Source organism: Triturus cristatus, chromosome 2_2 (assembly GCF_964204655.1).
Source record: "Triturus cristatus chromosome 2_2, aTriCri1.1, whole genome shotgun sequence".
Taxonomy (NCBI): domain Eukaryota; kingdom Metazoa; phylum Chordata; class Amphibia; order Caudata; family Salamandridae; genus Triturus; species Triturus cristatus.
This window is the reverse complement of record NC_140582.1, coordinates 314,453,164-314,473,693: the sequence shown is the minus strand read 5'-3', so window position 1 is coordinate 314,473,693 and position 20,530 is coordinate 314,453,164. Positions and strand designations below refer to the sequence as shown.

Here is a 20,530-nt window from a genome sequence, read left to right as displayed (position 1 = left end):
TTCGTACCAGCTCCCCCTTCTAAAGAAATTGAAACTTCCTTCAAGAACTGCTGTTCAAGCCCTTGTAATCTCACATTTGGATGGCGGTAACAGCTTGTTCCTTGGCCTCCCAGACTCCACTACAGTCCTCAACTTAAGGGCATCCTGCATGTCGTAGCACATCTCTTCCAGGGCCTGATGAAGTATGATCACATCACCCCATCCTGATGTCTCTCCATTGGCTCCCTTTGCTTGCCTACACCTAGAAAACAAGCTGCGTCATTTACAAAGCCATCACAAACAGTACCCATGCTTATCATGGAAACTAGCTCACCAGCTAAAGTGGCTCTCACCTAGCCTGCAGCTAGGACACCATCAGACTGTAGTGTAAAAAATAGAAAAAACAAGGCAGAGAGCCTTTTCCATCTGTACCCCCAGGATCTGGAATAACATCATGTAGCCATCATGACTGGCTCAAAGCTGGTCCAATTCAGGAAAGAACTGAAGATGCATCTCTTTAAAAAATAAATTAGACCACAATGCAATAACAGTAGACTTCTTCCAGTAGCCAGCTGCCTCTTCTATGACTCATTGACTATATGCTTGCCTTTAACTCTGTACAGCACTCATCTGCTTTTTAGCTCGGTTTCTGCTATACAAATACACACATACATAAATACATGCTTATGAACATATGGATATTTTTTCCACTCTGCAGCATTATCAGCAGGCTCTAAACGATCTCCTTATACAACTGTGTAAATTCTACCCATATGTTTTCCTTCCCAATATGCCTATAATTTCTTATGCTGAGTATTCTTCAGGTCGATGCTTCCCTCTAATGTCACATTATGTTAATATGGTAATTTCCAATAGGAGACTATTGGTACCAACAAGTGGTCTAGTTTAGCGGTTGCTTTCACATCTTGTTTCTTCCTAGTATGACTTAATACTTTCCTCTGGTAACTCTTGCAAGACTGTCCTATAAAAACCCTAGCAAAAACCTCTCATATTGTTTGGCTAGGTATTTCTATCCCCTCATTACAAGTAGTGAAGAATTTGAGAGCTGTGGTTCCCTGGGTTTCATTTGCAGTCAAGTACCTCAAAGAATTTCATTAAGTACTTTAAACATATTTACATGGAACAGACATTTTGTTAACTGGGCCAATGTTTTACACAAGCAACAGTTGTAGCAGTTTGCACTGAATACCATAACATGAATTGTAAAAATAAAAACAATAGTGTAGACTGTGATGTACTCTGTGTACGTGCAACAATACAAATTATGTTCACAAATAATACAAAATCAATTAGTGCGGCTGGGTTAACTTGAAATAAATCTAATTGTCTGATCTCTAATGTGCCCATATTTGGACAGTCAGATTTCTTTACATTAACTGGACTCTTCATTTATTTTTATATGTTTTAATGTATTTCTGTAGGTTTTAGACGTACTGTCAATATGCTATGAGGAGACCCTTTGGCACAGTTTGTTTTGTCGAAACGTTGACATTGTAAAACTGAGACTGCTTTGTCAAAGACACACAAATACTTGGAGACTAAAGGATTTGATTTGTTCACGTTTCTGCAGCTCTCGATTCACAATTTGATTCTTTATTATTTATGTGTAAAATGTTTGTTGTCATTACTGTTTGAAAGGAATCTTAATATAATGTCTTCCCAGTGACTACATGTTTTAAGTCCAATAATGCAATCACTTGATGCATCTGACTATGAGTAAATCCCAGAGAAGCATTATACTTGTAATCTTTTTGTTGTTGTTTTGTTTTGTACATTTTTTTATTAAAGAATGAGCATCAGCATTATCAAATACAGTACAGAGGAAGCAAGAGGTCAGACAACATGAGGACAATAGATAAAAGCAAGCAATACACAACGTTTGTAATCTTGATATTACCCAGTTTAGAGTTGGGTTTAAGGATGAGTCCTGTTATCTTTATTTATTAAAACTAGGTCACAAATACCACGATTTCATGCAAACATTGTTTGCTCTAATACTGCACACATGCAGGGTTTCCTTAGGCTCATTTTGCAAGATAATTCTTGGCAAAAATGTGCATGGGGAGACATTGAAAAAAAGTAAAAATTTGTGCATCCTGGATGCAATAACTCCTGTTCCACACTTTATGTAAAGAAAATATAGAACTATATGGTCATTTCACAAAATTCAAGGTGTGTCATGGATTTTCCTCAGGGTGAAATTACTGCACAGGTTACCTTGCCTACTTGTAATGAGGTCCCTAATCAGAATCCACTAGGCTAGGAATCATACAGGAATCACTGGGAAAAAACATGCTCCAGGCCAACCAGTAACCCAGAACTTCAATTGCATTATCTCACCAATCATGATCCCTTGCATTAGAATTACGTAAATTATAAAGACTGATGTAGAATTAGAAGTAGTGGATAATCTAAAAAAACAAAACCTGCTGATTTTCCATCTGCACTTGTGGTTGTATATCAGTAAGTGTACCCTTGATCATGGATCTGCCACTCCTACACTACTGTGACTGCCAGCACCTCCAGCTGTTGCTCAGGCTGACCTAGTGTGATTGATCTGCCACCTCATGTAGCCACTTTTGGGGGTACATTTTTAGTTTTCCCATCTGGCAGATGACATTCCACCAGACGTGATGGGCATTGGCAGATTTTCCACCAGTTTTTCTCCCAAGCCAATACATCGACATTGGTAGTGAAACGTCAGCCAGCAAAGCAGAACAGGCTATTAAAATGTCCCATTGTCTCCTAGGCAGAGATAATAATTTTGCAACATTGTCTGATATCCAGACTATAAATGATGCCCATGGTGTTTAAGATGGTGGTGGATGCTGTTATTAATATATGCGTGCCACATTTTATGACACTGCCAACAAAAATGCAGATTTCAAACCAAATAAATGCCTTCTTTACCCCTTGAAAAATCCTTACCGCCCCACATCCAAACAATGTAGTAAGTGCCATGTTGTTGTTATACCTCTTTTTACAATTTTTTAGGTCGAGCCTGGGCAGCGTATGTGCTGCTCTGCCAGGTATGCTGTGTGTTAGGGACTTGAAGCTCTGCCCATTTTCCGCCCATCTTTTCAATTGGCTCCTGTGACTGTCCTTTTAAAATGGTTGCTTTTGATTCATGAATATGTTTGGTAGTCCCTGCTTAGTACTGCATTTTCTACATTTGCAACCTCCCATGAGGACTGGCCCTTTTACTTGTGTTGTTACAAAGTATATTTTATTTACTGGTTTTCTCCTATTGCAGGCACGACATGCTTTCCTGCAAGGGTGCCTGCTTTGCCTTGGGCGCTGCGCTTTAGGTTTCAGCACGGTGCTCGCTTTTACATTTATATTACCAATGGCGGCCAAATTGCACCTTTTCATCAACATTATTATTATTATTATTTTTTACTAGAGCGGCACACTTTTACTAAAGCGGCTGCGCGCCTTTTATTTCCTCAGGCCTTTCTTTGTGCGGGCTTGCCGTATTTAATGTTTTTTGTTTTCAAGCCCACCACGCCATGCTTTCGCATATATGGTGGCTGCGCCCCTTTCTTTACACTTTGCTCACTGTATTCAGCTTATTGTCAAGTTCAATACAGCGAGCTGCGTCTAAAGAAAGGACCGTGGACGCCAATAAAGTGATGAACGGCATGGGGTGCTTTAACAACAAACAAAAAATTGTTTGTGAAGAATAGAAAACAAGCTTTAGGGATATTTATATTTTGCAACGAGGCTCATTGTATATCTTGGTGAATAAGGGAAATACTCCTGCTGGTAAATTACCACTGTACTGGAATCCAACTGTGGTAAGCAAATGATGTGGTAGTTCAAACAGTATGGAAGGATCACTAGTGTTAAATATGGCTGGATATGAGCATCTCTGGCGGTAAAATACAGCTGATAAACACTTTGGGCCTGATTACAGGATGGCTGGTGTATTCCAATCCATGCATAAATTCGTGTTTACACACGGATCGGAATTACGAGTTAGAATGTATTTAAGCATCCGATAATTATCAAATGCATTAAATGCTTCAGCACTCATTTAAGTTCGGCATTGTTATTTATCTGGTACAATAAATAGCACCTCAACTCGTAATCAGGGCCATACCATCTCACATGTGCACTACTCCCACAATAAATGATAAGGTAAAACACACTGTTTGCCTACATACCATCTGACCGTCCCCAGCCAGAAACTCTGCACGTGTCTCCTGCTCTGAACTGATATTCAGACCATGGGATGCAGGCAGGCATCACAACGTTGTCTGCTCCTATGCACTTTTCTTCGTTGTATATGTTCTTCACCAGAAGCAGTGCTATGTCATTCTCATATGTAGTCGGATTGTAATCTTGGTGAACCTTGACTTCTATAACAGGGAACGCGTCTACATCATTATCATACGTCGTCCGGTCTAACAACCCAACCATTACCAGGTATTGTTGTGGTCTTGAAGAACTACAAAAGAAAGGCAACACACACTTTAGTCATCACAGTAGCTAATGCCATTTCACAGGTAATAATAATTTATTTAAACCATATGTACAACATTGCAAGCAGAGGTCTTTTGCTTGAATGCCACACTGCTTCATCCTATCTGTTCAATGTATGCAATACTGGCGAATTGGAACTCCACAGATCATGGGCACCATCAGTAGAAAAACAAACTAGTAGTAAAAGACAGACTAGTGCTTTATCTAAGTATGCTAAGTACTGTTCTAATTAGTTTAAAGGCCAAAATATTTTTGAAAATCCACGGTCTTCATCTTCAAAAAATAGTCCATATCAAATGTCATATTGCGTTTCTAAATTCTATGTTTACCGATGTTACTCACCCAATGTACCTTACAACACACTACCTGCCATGAAATGTCAATGGTTCACATATTTTCCTGAGGGATGTCTTGCAAAGATCATATAAAGGTAAAGACCATTTAAAGTTGTCTTTAAAGTCTATGAAGCCGATTCACAAAGGTGAAGTTAGACAAAAGTCTAACTTTATGACTTTCGGTATTCACAAACGGCATTTACTACTCATAAACGCCCTTTTTGAATACCGAAAGTCTAACTTTACGACTTTCGGTATTCACAAAGGACAGATACGAGTAGTAAATGCCCATTATGAATACCGAAAGTCGTAAAGTTAGACTTTCGTTTAACTTTACCTTCGTGAATCGGGCCCCTATCATTTTGAGCCTATGTCACTATACCACCGTCCTTTAAAATACATCATTTGATTTTTTTTGGGACACATGAATTACAGCTATTTGAGTGCTGATAGGATTCATAAATCTACATTATTTATTTTTATTTACCATTACCTTTGAAATTATCTTCTTTGACTCCTCATTCTCAAGCCAGTTCTTTTTCTACCATTCTCAAATTTGCTTTCTTCTTTGGAACTTGCTCACGAACCGCTCGGACGGGAATAACGACTTTAGCGTCGATGGTAATTTTAAGTTTTCAATGACTGGCTACTTCGCGAAACATCTGTCTCTCCAGCCAACTTACCACCCCTGTTCATTCTGAGTCGGAATGGGCACCCAAGACTGCCCTTCATGACCGCCGTTGAGTATTTAGCCTTGAAAAATTCCCATGGACGAAACACGGCTTTACAAAAGTCTCTCCTTTTTCACAGAATGCATGCCCATCATATCACAGAGAAGAGTGTGAGTATATGTTTGTAAGAAAACACACCTACTTTCCTCACTCTTGGTAACAAAAGCTACGTGGGCACTGAGTGAGTGAATTGTGCCTAAAGACTGAAGAGCTCATTTAGAGGCGCTGTCTCTCTGCACCACCCCCCCCAGCCCACACATCATACTAATATTTAGCTGCCTTTTGGGTCTACCAGTTTTTGTTTTTTTGGGCAAATGGTCACTCACCTCTACAAACACTGAAGGCAGGTTTGCCATGGTGCACTTGCTTTAGTTTTTTTTCTGAAAGCAAACACTAAAGCAGTGGATTCTATTCAGAAAACAGAACAGTAATTCCCCTGGTGTACTGGGGGACGAATGTATCTCGTCATTCCGCAGTCTTTTTCCTCGCAGGGAATCACAACGACCGCGTTGTGATTCCGCATACCATTACTCCGCAATTCGGAACAACGACTTGCGGAGGGGGGAGAGGGGGTGCAGGATGTTGGAATAGTATAATTTACTATTCCAACTCCAGTCTGTGCGGACACTAGGGAAGGTGTTGGATTTTAAATCCAACATTTTCCACCCACCTCCGCAAGTCGTTGTTCCGACTTGCGGAGTAATGGTAAGCAGAATCACAGCGCGGTCGTTGTAACGACCGCGTTGTGATTCCCTGCGGGGAAAAACTTTTGTGGTAAACGTTGTTTACCATGATATCAGAATTTTTCTCGCCCAGTACTGTCAAAGTTCACATGGCAGTCCCAGGCAGAAGATAAGCTGGCCGGGAGTCTGACGCTATAGACACTGGCAGATGCCCAGCAGAGTGTGTTCCTGATGATGGAGTTGGGTGGTGGCTCTGCATTCAGGAAAACCACCATCCCATGCACTCCAAGTAGGAGGAAGTGTGAGGAAGGCAGAAGGGACAGCAGCCAGTTTACTGGCTTTCCCAATGGTCGCGTTTGTGTTAATGCACTATGCGAGTCCGAGATTTGCTCCATAATGGAAAACAACACAAGTGATCAAAATACCCCAAGTGAAATCTGAATATTGAAAATCCCAGGATCACATCCATCTGAGACTGGATGGTAGGGATTAGACAGGCACTTTAGTGGCTGGGTTTCAGATGTGGTATGTCCTCCACCATGCTGATTGGTGGGGAAATTCTAGGGGACCCACTCAGTGACTTTTGTGGTGTTTGTACAGTCATGCAACAGAAACACTCTCTAACCTGAAGGATAGCTCCACTACGCAAGTCCTCAGACTGTAACATCTGTTTTTTTTATTGATTATTTATGATTAATTGATTTATATTGACATAATTGTGTATTATAGACATGTAAAATAAACTGAGGATATACACCTTGATGGTATGAAATTCGATACTCATTATGTTATACCCAAGCTTCCTTAACTGCACACTAGTCTTAGCCCCTTATGGATGAGGTGACTAATTTATCCTTTTCTTATACAGTTGAGTTCCCACCACACTAAAGAAATAGCTTTCAGGCAGTTGGGTTTGATCTGTTTAACCAGATATAGCTCTGTTAGCTCTGTTATATGATGTCTTAATCAAACACTTTTGTTTCACCTGAGGCATCACTCAGTACTCTAACACAGAGCCTGTCAGTCTGTGTAATCTTTGAAAGAACTTGGCTCAGTGAGGGCCCATGAAGGCCAGAGCCAGTAAAACAAAGATGGCGTAGGGCATGTCTCTAACACCCTCAAAGTTTCTTACATATAGTTATTGTCAGCCCTTATGTTGCCAGTGTGGATTCCTCCCCCCATGCCACACAGGAAGGAAAACAACAGGACAGTTGGCAAGCCACACTGGGCAGGTATCAGCATAATCCCTGCACCACTAAGGGAGAAAATAGAAGAATTAAAGAAGTTTACTCATTCACTATGATGATGTAGCAGTTGTATCTTCTCTCTGTATAACTATTTGGACACTAAGGAATGGGAGTGTTTTTATTCATGAGTGGTTTATATTCCAATAGTGTTGAAATCTAGTGCACAAAGAGTTTTAAGGCCAATTTATTGAGCCCTGTGTATTGCTACAGACTAGCCCACATTGGTAGTTTCTCCATTATTTCAAGTCATATTTCAAAGACGGGAATAAGTAGACATTTGGCAGAATAAAAGGCCTGTTTACCTTACACAGTGGGCAGCAGTCAGCACCCAGCAACCACCAATGTAAATTCCTCCACAGTTTACTGACTCCCCATCTTTAATTGCCACTTGCCATGGAAACTGATCCTGTAAAACAGAGGAGTCAAGGTTAGATAAAAAAAGCAAGGCAAGAGGTTTCCCATACTATATGTTTTTTTTCTAAATGTACATTCGTAATACCATAGGACTCCTTCCATGTCCTGTGGTATTTCCATGACGAAAAATAGGGAGGTAAATACCGATGCCACTCCTTGGGTAATTCCTCTAGAAAATAATGCGCTGGATTGGTTTTGCCACACACTTTTTTTTCTCATTTGGAGCTGCAAAACTCTTATAGAGGGTATTTTGCCTTGTACAAATTTCTCGAGGTAAAACCTGGTTTATTGTGTGCCAGAGCACGGTTGTTCAGCTGTTATCAATTTGCAGAGGTGTGAGTGTGCTCCAGGGTACAACCGTTATTAACATGCTAAGCTATTAGTATTTGATAAAGTAAAGTTATGAAGTAGTTCCATCAGCCCAAATGTATCAAAAGTGAAGTGTGTTGCATCCCTGTGGGTGGACGCTGTTATGTGTGGTCTAGGCCTGGTTGCAGAACATAGCAGTGGACCTTTCAATGTGAATTTTAGGACTGATTACGACTGTGGCTGTATCAGAGCCTTGACTGCTGCAACGTTCTGGAGGGTACTTTTCAAGAAATTAGGTGTTGCTTAGGGATGCTACTGCTTCTCGGCTTCCATTTAGTGGGTGCTTATGTTTCAGGGTGCAAGCATGAGATCGGTCATCAAAACTATTTAAGTTTCAATCAATCAATCAGGGAATTTTACGCACGCTACTCACTCATGAGGGTCTCAAGGCGCAGGGGGAGGGGGGGGCCGGCAGATCTATTTAGCTGAAGGACCAGGTCTTGAGGGTATTCCTGAAGGTATTCAGGGAGGGGGCGCGTCTGATGTCTGCCGGTAGCTTGTTCCGGGTCTTGGCTGTAATGTGAGAGAAGGATCTTCCGCCTGCTCTGTGGATGCGCGGGGTTTCAGCCAGTGCGTGATTGGAAGATCCGAGGTTTCTTTTGGGTACGTGGAAGTTGATTCTGTCTTTGAGGTATTTGGGTCCGTTGTTGTGTAGGTATTTGTAGGCGTGAGTGAGGATTTTGAAAGTGACTCTTTTCTCCACGTGAGCCAGTTGTCAAGTTTGAAAATGTGTTACGTTTGTTTTGTGTGCCATCACTATTCAGGCTGAAAGTTAGTGTTTGCTTTTACTGTGCGGCGAAGGTTATGTGCTTTCACACAACTTCCAGACCACAATAGGTATTGGTGATTTTATTTCATGATCCATTTGCTGTATATGTTAGATGTTGTTGTCCTGTAAAGTTGATTTAGTCCTAAGGGGTCTTATAATTGTTTTTTTTAATTCTGTGGCACGAATTTGTAGGTTTGTTGGTTAGTTTTGAGTTTTCAAGATCCAGTTGTAGACGTTTGATTATGTGTCTTACATAGCTGGTTCAGGATGTTGTAAAGGTTTTTGTAAAGTAAGGGAATAGGCAAGATGCTATGCTCCTGGTCTGCCAGTGTAAAGTACAGGAACATGCCCCATGCTGCGGGTACTATGACTGATTGAATCATGACATATAACGCAATGCTGATATGTATATTGTTTGATGCATAGAACAGAGTGGGAAGAGTTGTTTTTGGATAAATGGGTGGAGGATACGAAGCTGACAAGATGAATTTTACTTCTATTGCATCATATAACATATTGTTAATATGGAAATCAATGCATTCATTGATGAAAACTAAATCTTGTCCTTATTAACAGAATCACCCGTTGAGAACTCCACATCAACCTTGACTTGCAAATATGTTGTTAAGCAGGACCTGAGACTAAGGCCCGGGATTGCTGAATGATATGTCACTGGTGGGAAGGTGCGTAGCTGGCAGGCAAACGCTCAGGTTAGGAAACTCTTGATCAATTCCACAGATAGGCGCAGCAACATTACAAGGAACAAGGGAGATTGCCCTAATAAAGCACACATGACCGGTGGGGATACGTACTCCTAAAACACCATAAAAAGTCAGATGCCACACGAGTAAGGTACACATATCCAATCAGGACCGAGCACACAGAGTGATCACGCGCTCCCCATGCCGGACATCTGGACATCTTATCAATTGGTCACATTGTGTCCACGTGAGGTCGAGTCCCACCTGTAGTAACCATAAGACAATTAATTTATGACTCCAGAGGCAGCAACTAACATTCCTCACCAGATATGGTACGCCAGAAACTTTTATAACCCATCATGTTTTGTATAAAAGAAGGACACATAGTGATTGTATATTGGGACTGTCTCCAGACCTTGTGCCTGTAACTGTTCTCCTGGGCGTAATGTTTAATTAAACAAACTGTTCCTATTTTGCCAAACGCTTCTTGTCTTCTGTTATTTCAGGGATTTCAAACTCAAGTAACAATATTAACTGTAAAAAACAGATGTTGCTCATTACCAAACCTTGGCAAGTGTAAATATGGTATAACTTGTTTTTGACACATGCACAGTTGATCATCTCAAGAAGATGACAGGTGTCAGCAAACAATTCATAACATAATGTGAAAAGTGTGCCTGGACTTATTTGCTAATCAGCTGGCTTGAATAATACTATACACCTGTTCTTACTTTTCAGGTTAGAATGTTGTCTGGTAGTTTAGCTGGTAATCGAGGGATGCTGAACAAAGACATTGTGCTGCTCCTACCGGTGGCATCCTTACTTTCTAGGGCCCTGATTACGAGTGGAGCGGTATACCGGGGCAGGATAAAGCTTTGTTCAATTATAAGTGGCCTGAAGTTTAAGCTCCCAGATGTCATGGATGAGGGAACAACAGCAGTTATTTTACTGGCATGTAATACTCCCCCTTGCCAGGCAACATTCTCCTCTTTTATCAGCCATCCTACCCCCTCTTCCTCCACTCCTTACCCTCCACCACCTCACTCGCTTTTTTCCAGATCTCAGAACATGTGAGCATTGATGCCCATAGAATTGAGAAATCCGCACTGAATTCTGCCAGGAAAAAGGAGGTCTGTACAGTTATTCACCTTTCATGGGAATGTAATCATACTAGGTGTATTTAGGTACAGGCATACCACCTGGAAATAATATCTAGCCACACGGTATCCCAGCACCTAAACATGCCAAACTTTTAATCAGGACTTATGTATCCTGTATTAAAAATAAAGAACACCATAAATACATCTTTTGCCAGATTCATAAAGAAAAGTCCGACTTTCACATCCATGGATGTACTCCTACATGGATGTAAATGTACTACTGTATGAAATTCACAAACATTCCCAGTAATATAACTGGAAAGCTGTGCTGGTGCTGAAGCAGTTTACAAACTGGAGGTGCTGCCATCAATGTTTTGTCTCTCTGAAGTCACAGTGTTTGTGAAAAATCAAACCTACATAAAGGAAAGTGTAGTAAATGAGATAAGTTCAATCAGAAGTTATATTATAGGGTTGCAGTGCGTGTTTAGTAGTGCAGTTTGAAGCACAGTGTCCCAAATATATAAGTAAAGCATATATCTGGTACTACCATGTACAGAGAGCACATTTTAATGACCAGTTGAAATGGCATTAAAGTTGCATGCAGGGATACTGCTGAACGTATATGAAGAACACACTATAACTGTTGTAAATTTGGTGTCTGTGCATATTTACAAACAAGTAAAGTGCCTTGCTTTGTTCTGATTCTATTAAAAGCTTGGTATACATCACAATTCAGTATTAGAAAAAACAGCATTCCTCATTAACGTGCAGTTGATATATTTTGAAATATTTGTAAAGTTCATTTAAAAGTATTTTAAATGTTTTTGTGCATTAGAAAACAACTGACATGCTGCTCTCTTCTTGTTTCACACTCTCTGCACCTCAAGAGGATTGTCACTCATTTCAAAAATTCACCAACTTTACAGTAAGACAAGGAAAATTTAAGCCCCATTCTCCATATTACAAAAAAATAAGCGGCCATTTGTGAGAAGGCATTGCTTGGCATTTTGCCTCTGTCTTTGAATGCACAGCAAATGCTACATGATAAATGTAAAGGCCTCTTTATTAAAATGTGAACTCCTACAAGGTTATTCTGGGGGTGCTACAGCACCTTTCCCACGTTGTAGTTCCATGCCCCAGTGTCACAGCCTCCAGCTCAGGGATGTCTTATGACATCTGCTCTTCTCCAATGGAAGATTATATGCACAGTGCAACCAGGGACAGACTGGACACTAAAAGCCCCACTGGCAAAAATGTTGAGCCATCCTCCTCTCTCTCTCTTTTTAGGTTGAGCCTAGGCAGCACATGCACTGTCTCTTTGAGACATGCTGTATTCACTCTGTGGGCTTACAGCCAGCCCATTGCCTTTTTATTCATCACTTCGACTGTCCAACATAAAGGCTTACTTGCTAGTGGCTAATTCTTCTTCTTTGTCCCTCCTCATTGTTGTTTGTATCCTCCCACGGAGCAGTTCCTAACTACTGTATCTTTATGCTTTGGTCTTCATGTGTTGTTTCTGTGGAACTCTTTTTTCTTTTGCTAGCTCTGCTCCGAGCTCAGTTTTGGTCTACAGCTGCGCAGGGCTCTGGTTACTGGCCTACTCAGAATGTTGTCTAAATTACTAGTTCACTCCTTTAAAACTTGATGATGTAACAAATGACTAAAACATGTTTTTACATAGATTAACAAAAACAGGCCATTTAAAACCGATATTTTGTGCCGCTTCTGGGATTATAACACTAAGAAATTTTGCAGATTACATAATTATTCTGAATACGTTGGTTGTTAAATGACATTCTGTAGCTAAAACCTGTTTCTATCAATTCATTCTAATTTGGAACTGGTGTCCTTCGTTTATTTCTACATACAGTTGGCACTTTCCAAGCACTCACACGAGTGGACTGCTGAATGGGTTCGGCTGGCTTTGACCAGGGCTTGCAGTCTTCCGCAAGAGGTGGGGTTTGGCTCTTGTTGTGGAGGCATGGTTTCATTCCACAGGGAGAAAGGATTTGCAACCCTTTTCTCTGTTGTTCGGCATGTGTTACTTGCTGTCCATCTGAATCTCCTCTGCATCATGTGTTGCACCATCCATGGGATGCCTAACGGCCGAACTGGTATTGCAATCACTTGTCTAGTATAGCACTCCATAAGAGTGCATCGTTTTCATTCATTCATAAATCATTATTTCGGCAGTCTGCCATAAAAGCACACTAAAAGTTCAGTTCCAATTAAAACATTAGAACAAAGGTCATTAAATGAATACATAATACATGAAAACTGTCACTTTAAAATTTGTGTCTAGATTAATAATCCAAAAACATAATTAATTTTATAAATAAAGTACATTAAAAGAAATTATTAAAATTCCTCTCTAGCTTAATGCTATAGAATAACCTGACATCTAAGAGAGGAGTAAACACAATTCTCTTTGAACATTTAGAACAAGGTACTGCAAGAGAGTACAAATCAGGAAGGTCCCTGTACCTCCAGGGAGTCTGGAGAAATTGATAACAGACTCTCATTTTGCCTAATTCTCCACATAAAAAGCAAATAACAGGAGACAGCAAAGACCAAACTTTGCCTCACATCAAATTTTAGGATTTGGAGGGCCCCTACATGTTGCCTGACTCCTAGATTCCAACAGACTGGTACTAGCCATTTGTCCATGCCAACCAGGTAGGCTGGGCAGAACAGGACATGTTCTGTTTTCCTAGTAGATCCACAAAGGGGGCAGGCTATCCTGGCTGTCTCTGGCACTCTAGCCCAATTAGCAGTAAACGTATCAAGCGGTAATGTGCTTTACCTGAACTGTAGGTATAGCTTCCTCGCTAGGTGAGGCTCAAGGTCATCGAGAAGGTGCTCAAATTTAAACTTAACCTTTGTCAAAAGGAAATAATCAGTCAAGATACCAAAGGAGGGTTGTGTGTGCAAAAGGCTCATCTCATACTGAGTATAGTTCCCCTTTATCTTTCTCAAGGTCTCTCTTATAAACTAAATCCAGTATATCTTTCCTGCACCAGGAATTCCTGGAACTTCCCTCAGCGCCCCTCTCTGTAGGAGCTAAGCTAAGGTGTGGCCCGTATGTATTTCCAGTATGAAACTGGTGTTACTCCCACACCCTCTGAAATTGGCCATAGCCCCACATTGTGCCTACGGGGGAGCAGGGCTGTGCTAGTTGGTAATCCCGTCATTTGACATAGGGAACGATTTTCCGCTATTGTCAATTTGGCCACATCCTTATGACCCCAGAGCTCTGCACCGTAAAGGGCTGCTCCAAGGGCCGGCTGCTTATATATTTGGATCACTGGTGAAACTGGGCGCATGTGCAATCTTTGTTGTGATCTAGCCAAGCCCCCAAAGTGCTGTTCCAGTTTAAGCTTACATTTTTCAATGTGGCACCACCAGTCAAGCTGTTCTGTTAACGTCAGCCCTAGCTATTCAAATGTTTAAACATGATCCAAGGGGGACACCATGAGCTTTGGGTTAGGTCTTGTAGAGTAGCAAGGATTTAAGATCACATATTTGGTTTTTGCCACATTAATTTCTAGGCCCCTCTTGACCCAAAAATTCTCAAAGCGATTTAGAGGTTTTTGATGCCCCTTAGGCGATTTCAACAATAAGAGTGTATCATTGGCAAACATTAAGGCAGGAGCTTTGATGCTTGCCAGGCATGGAGGAGCTCCATCACAATGGTTCAGATATGAGATCCGGTTGGTAACATAGCGCGCGAAGAGAGTCAGGGCACAGCCTTGCCTTACCACTCTGTTTACAGGGAATGGGTCCATCTGCATAGTTTTGCAGATCGTTTCCGTCTATCCTATCCCGTATCTCACTCAGCTCGCAATTCTTCTTAATATAGCTGCGCCAAATCGGCCCAAAGGCTATACATGAGTACCGAATTACGTTACACAAGGTCAGTTTAATTTATTTATACATTTTAAAATACATCTTCGTTCTAACTAACTCCTTTCCTGTAACTCATCCGGCCAATCCACCCATCTCCCCCACCCCTACCACCTACACCCCGCTCACAATTATTTTTATATAGTGCAAAATCAGCTCCACGGCATTGGAGCGAGTCACCTGAGTACCAGATTACATTACACAAGGTCACTTTCATTTATTTATTTATTTGTTGGCACTGACGAAGGCCATGCTGGTAAGAAAAGTTCTTCTCCTATCTGTATGGAAATTGTATCTCAAAGCGCTCAATCAATAAACCCATGTAGGTATCTAGGAGAAAGGGAAGCAGGAAAATAAATACTGCTTTATTCTTCTTCAGCTGAAACGTGACAGCCACAAATAATGATTCAAGTGACCCTTTCATTCAGTTTTTTCTGATTTTATTTGCCAAACCCTCCTTTTGTGAAAAGCTAAGGCAGCTATGACAAAGTTTTGGGAAACGTGTGCATGATCATTCACAGAAAACAACCTTAAGGCTAGCACCTCGTGTGACTGGCGAAATCCCCTCTGATAGCAAGATTACAGAGACAATAATCCTACACATAGCAATTGCCAGAACCAGATTAGCTAGTGGCTAACAAGAAGAACACTTGTATTGTCCTACCCCTCAAGTGACAAACAAGCATTGTACATGGGCGGGTGCACTGCAGGGCTGTAATTCATCTGTTGTGTTTTAGAACTTTTTTAAGAAGCAGATTGATAAATAAGAATTGAATAGTGTGAGGCAGCGCTACAATTGGACAATTGTACATCATTCTCAAATATCAGATTGGAAAATTTAAGAAAACTGCTTACAGCACGCTAACAATGTCATTAATGTAAAGTAAGATTCGGACAATGTTTATGCCGGATTTCAAAATACAAGTTTCCTCGGTTGTGGGCATGCATGTTAAGGAATTAACTAGAGACATTTCCATCGCTTAGACAGTGTGTAAAGCAGAACATCAGGGGCTCTATATTGTTCTCTCCAATCTGTATGCTCCCTATGCTCAGTGTTGCGTACACATATGTTCTCAGACATATGGGCGTCCATAAAATGACACAGCCACTTCATAGCGCCTTTTTTCTCCTTTTGTCCATTCCCTACAGCATCCCCATTTTTCCTGATGCTGTACGGCATGAACAAAAGGCATTGGCAGAGCCAATAGGTCTCAAAGGAGAGGCCTATTTGCTTTGCCAATGCTTGTTTTCTCTCTCCATTCACCTATTCTGTCTCTCTATGTCTCACTCTCTGATCTCCCCCAACCCTCTCACACTTTTCCTTCTTTTTTCTTTTTTCATCCAGGGACGTCAATTGGGGGTCGCAACAGCGAACCCTAGCCAACCAGTTGTGACCCCTGTTACTTTTCTTTTGACCTCTAACTGACAGCTAATCACATTTCCTGGTTCACCCTGCCGTTTCCTTATGCATTCTGAGGGTCAGCTCGGCTGCCCTGTGAGCACCACTCCATGTCTACTCCCTGTCTAGCCTTCATTTATAAACCGTTGTGCAGGGGAGAGGCTGTGCAGCTCTTTACAGTAATGACGCATGTGCGTGGTCACGTTAACCTGCGTCTTTCTGCAACAGTGGTCCACCTTGCACTGTATGATCATCAGAGGGGAGCCACTGACAGCCTGTTATTTAGACCTGCAGCGGTCTGTTCTCTTTACACTCTGCCACGGCGGCCTGAGCTGCCCAGCATTAAAGTTACTTTACAAAGAGCAGGGAGGCTGTGGGGTCCCAGCAGTGGGGCTTAACCCGCAATTACATTTAAAATAGGCTGTCACCGAAGCTATTCATACTTTGGAGCTAAACTTGCTAAAACAAAGAAGTATCCACCAATACCGTTCCATCCCGGTTTCATTTTTCTGAAATATTTACTGAAAAGTCTACAGTCGCTTACTCTGATTCCATTCCTCAACAATCTTACATTTGGTATAATCAAAAATGTTCTTTTTCTTATGTAAGTATCTCTCAGCTACAAAAATATGTAATGCCTAGATAAATACTCTTCATTCTGGCCTTTCTATTGTTCTCGGATGTTGTATATCCCAGTGCATTTATTACAAGAGGAACCATGCTAGCCAGCACACAATAGGCAGACGAGCACAGCAGGCCCTGGCCTGACCGGCCGCGCGAGGAGGGGGGTGCAAGTGTGAAAGAAGCACTACTCCCGGTATTGTTATAGGGGGCTGATATTTCAGCACTACTGCAAAACCAGCCCCCAGGAGCAAAACCGGCCCCTACCCCTCTGGCCCACCGGGGAAACACCCTGTGCACGCTATGGCCAGTCCGGCCCTGGAGCACAGATGTTAAGGGGGGCATAGTGGGTGCAAGTGAGAAAGAAGCACCACTCCCGGTTTTGTTATAGGGGGCCGATATTGCAGCACTACTGCAAAACCAGCCCCCAGGAGCAAAACCGGCCCCCACAGGTACAAAACCGGCCCCTACCCCTCTGACCCGCGGGGGAAATGCCCTGTGCCCGCTATGGCCAGTCTGGCCCTGGAGCACAGATGTTAGGGGGGGCGTGGGATGCAAGTGAGAAAGAAGCACCACTCCCGGTTTTGTTTTAGGGGCCGATATTGCAGTACTACTGCAAAACCAGCCCCCAGGAGCAAAACCGGCCCCCACAGGTACAAAACCGGCCCCTACCCCTCTGACCCGCGGGGGAAACGCCCTGTGCCCGCTATGGCCAGTCCGGCCCTGGAGCACAGATGTTAAGGGGGGCATGGGGGGTGCAAGTGAGAAAGAAGCACCACTCCCGGTTTTGTTATAGGGGGCCGATATTGCAGCACTAATGCAAAACCAGCCCCCAGGAGCAAAACCGGCCCCCACAGGTACAAAACCGGCCCCTACCCCTCTGACCCACGGGGGAAACGCCCTGTGCCCGCAATGGGCAGTCTGGCCCTGGAGCACAGATGTTAGGGGGGGCATGGGGTGCAACTGAGAAAGAAGCACCACTCTTGGTTTTGTTACAGGGGCCGATATTGCAGCACTACTGCAAAACCAGCCCCCAGGAGCAAAACCGGCCCCCACAGGTACAAAACCGGCCCCTACCCCTCTGACCCATGGGGGAAACGCCCTGTGCCCGCTATGGCCAGTCCGGCCCTGGAGCACAGATGTTAAGGGGGGCATGGGGGGTGCAAGTGAGAAAGAAGCACCACTCCCGGTTTTGTTATAGGGGGCCGATATTGCAGCACTAATGCAAAACCAGCCCCCAGGAGCAAAACCGTCCCCCACAGGTACAAAACCGGCCCCTACCCCTCTGACCCACGGGGGAAACGCCCTGTGCCCGCTATGGGCAGTCTGGCCCTGGAGCACAGATGTTAGGGGGGGCATGGGGTGCAACTGAGAAAGAAGCACCACTCCTGGTTTTGTTATAGGGGGCCGATATTGCAGCACTAATGCAAAACCAGCCCCCAGGAGCAAAACCGGCCCCCACAGGTACAAAACCGGCCCCTACTCCTCTGGCCTGCCGGGGAAAAGGACATAGCCAGTCCGGCCCTGGAGCACAGATGTTAGAGCATAAAAGAGATGAAATGATGCTTAATCTCCCTGAGAGGGACTTTCTTCAGGGGACAGAGAGCGCCCCCGTTCAAAAACTGTGGGCTATGTGCTAGATCATCCCACTGTATATTATCACTTTGTGTAGTCCACAAGCCACCGCACAAAAGGCAGTGTACACGAAGAAACATTTGCATGATGGGGTTTGCACCACATGCAGCTCCTCTTATCCCTGTGCATTTTGAATGTAAGCCTTACCAATATTTACTCTTAAGCATCTTAATGTGGGAATTAATTAAAGACACATTACTTTTGATGTAAAACTGAAGAAAGAAAGAGATACCCATCTAGTAGCTAAATTGCACAACGTGAAATTAGGAAAACAGGGATCAGTCCTAGCTTCCCCACTTGACTAAATTGTGTTAGGCTAAGCAAATAACTTATTTCTCTGAGCCTCGTTTTCCCTTATCATCACATTGAGATCACCTTGAAATAGAAAAGTTCCATGTGCACTGTCCAAATATATTTCTTGTAATAGACTTTAATATTGCTCTATCTATAACAACAACTTAGGCTGCATATTAGGTCGCATGTTAGGTCACATATTAGTGCACATCTGATAGCGGAGTCTCGGTTTACCCGTGGCATCCTCTTCGTGGCAGTGGGGAAAGGGACATGAATGTTTTTGATTTTAAATAGCAAATTGCACTTTTGCTGATCATTATGTGCCCATTAACCTTCCGATTATTCAACACATGATACCAGCTGGGGATCAAAGTGCATGTGACATCACTTCTGCTACCCCAGGCATTTTGGTTAATCGATGTCTATGTTTCCCTCACCCCTGTTTTTTTCCCCGTTTCTCTCTGTGTGTATCCTCTGCTCCACCTCCGCTTATGCCCTCTCTGTGCTGCTGCACCAATAAACCTATTGAGCTGGAGATATTGAGGTGAAGCGCTTCCAAAAACTGGCCTCCAGTGTCTCCAGACCCCCATGGAAATGCTAGTTCCATTATTTTACCAGTCCGGCCCTGGGTACAAGAAGTCCATATTGGAAAAATGTAAACTGCTAGGCAAATGCATATTTTTCAATTTCTTTTCTCCACAGGGAAGTGGAGACACTACTTCCCTTAGGCCCTTATAAAGTTTGGAGGTTTTCAATTCCCCTGCCTACCATGGAAGAAGAGTAATCATCTGACCTTTTTTTCTAGGGTGGTTAAGTGTCATATAGGATTTTGTGAATATCCACAAACTGACACATTTGTGGGCCTATCGACCCTAAACAGAGATTTATGTTATCTTATATTAGGAGGTTTTATAAAGCACTCAAATACCAATAAGGTGTCTTGGCGATATCGGAGTGAGCAAACCTGATTAATGTCTACAGTAGAAGAGATATTAGCGAGAGATAAAAAGGCATGTTTTAAGTGCCTTTCTGAAAGCCAGAAGGGTGGGCAAGCATTTGATGGAAAGAGGGAGAGTGTTCCAAGCTCCTGAAGCACCCATAATGAAACCACAACCGCCCCATTTCACTTGTCTAAAGCGAGGGACCAGCACAAGTTTGGATGAGGCGGAACGTAGAGATCTAGATGGAAGATAGAAAGAAAAGGCAGACCTCAGAAATGCCGTTCTCTGACCATACAGGGCTTAGTAGGCTACACATACTGATTTAAAAATTATTCTGGCTCTAACAGGGAGCCAGTGAAGCTGCTGGATAGCTGAGGACACAGAATGATATTTCGGAAGTTTGCACAGAGCCCTGGCAGCTGCATTTTGCACGGTCTTAAACTTATTAAGAACGTGTTGGTGCGTGTTTAAGTAAAGAGCATTACAATAGTCAAGTTTTGACAGAACTAAGGATGTAACCACAGTTTTCTGCAGGCAAGAAAGAATAAAAGATAGAATCATTTTGAACATTTTGAGGGTAAAGAAAGTGGCAGAAGTGACAGAATTGACCTGATTGATGTATGATAGGTCAGTATTGAGAATAACTCAAAGATTCCCGACTGATTTAACCAGCAATGGGGGAGAACCTAGTTAAATTGACCATCAATCTTGGGACCAAATGGCCATGTGCATCTGGCCCTCTTTTGCCATTCAATGGTACTCTGTTATATCCTGCTCATTTAATCATATGTATTCCAGTTTACCTTTCTCCTAGCTGCTCAGCCAGTGTGAGTGTTGACAGTGTAATGTTGGTGTGACTGTGATGCTTGGAATGCCTGGGTGCCTGTGTGGATGAGTGGTGAC

The 20,530-nt window shown here is 42.6% G+C and overlaps 1 protein-coding gene across 2 annotated transcripts in view; it reads right to left on the bottom strand.

Annotated features, from left to right (window-relative positions):
* Positions 1 to 20,530, bottom strand: part of CFI (complement factor I) — a 181,567-nt gene that overhangs the window by 6,003 nt on the left and 155,034 nt on the right. For both annotated transcript variants that reach the window (XM_085641367.1, XM_085641368.1), the window contains 2 exons: positions 7,784 to 7,887; positions 4,167 to 4,450 (listed from right to left, as the gene is read on the bottom strand). In XM_085641367.1, coding sequence (XP_085497493.1) covers positions 4,167 to 4,450; positions 7,784 to 7,887 — 388 coding nt within the window. The remainder of the gene's footprint in view (positions 1 to 4,166; positions 4,451 to 7,783; positions 7,888 to 20,530) is intronic.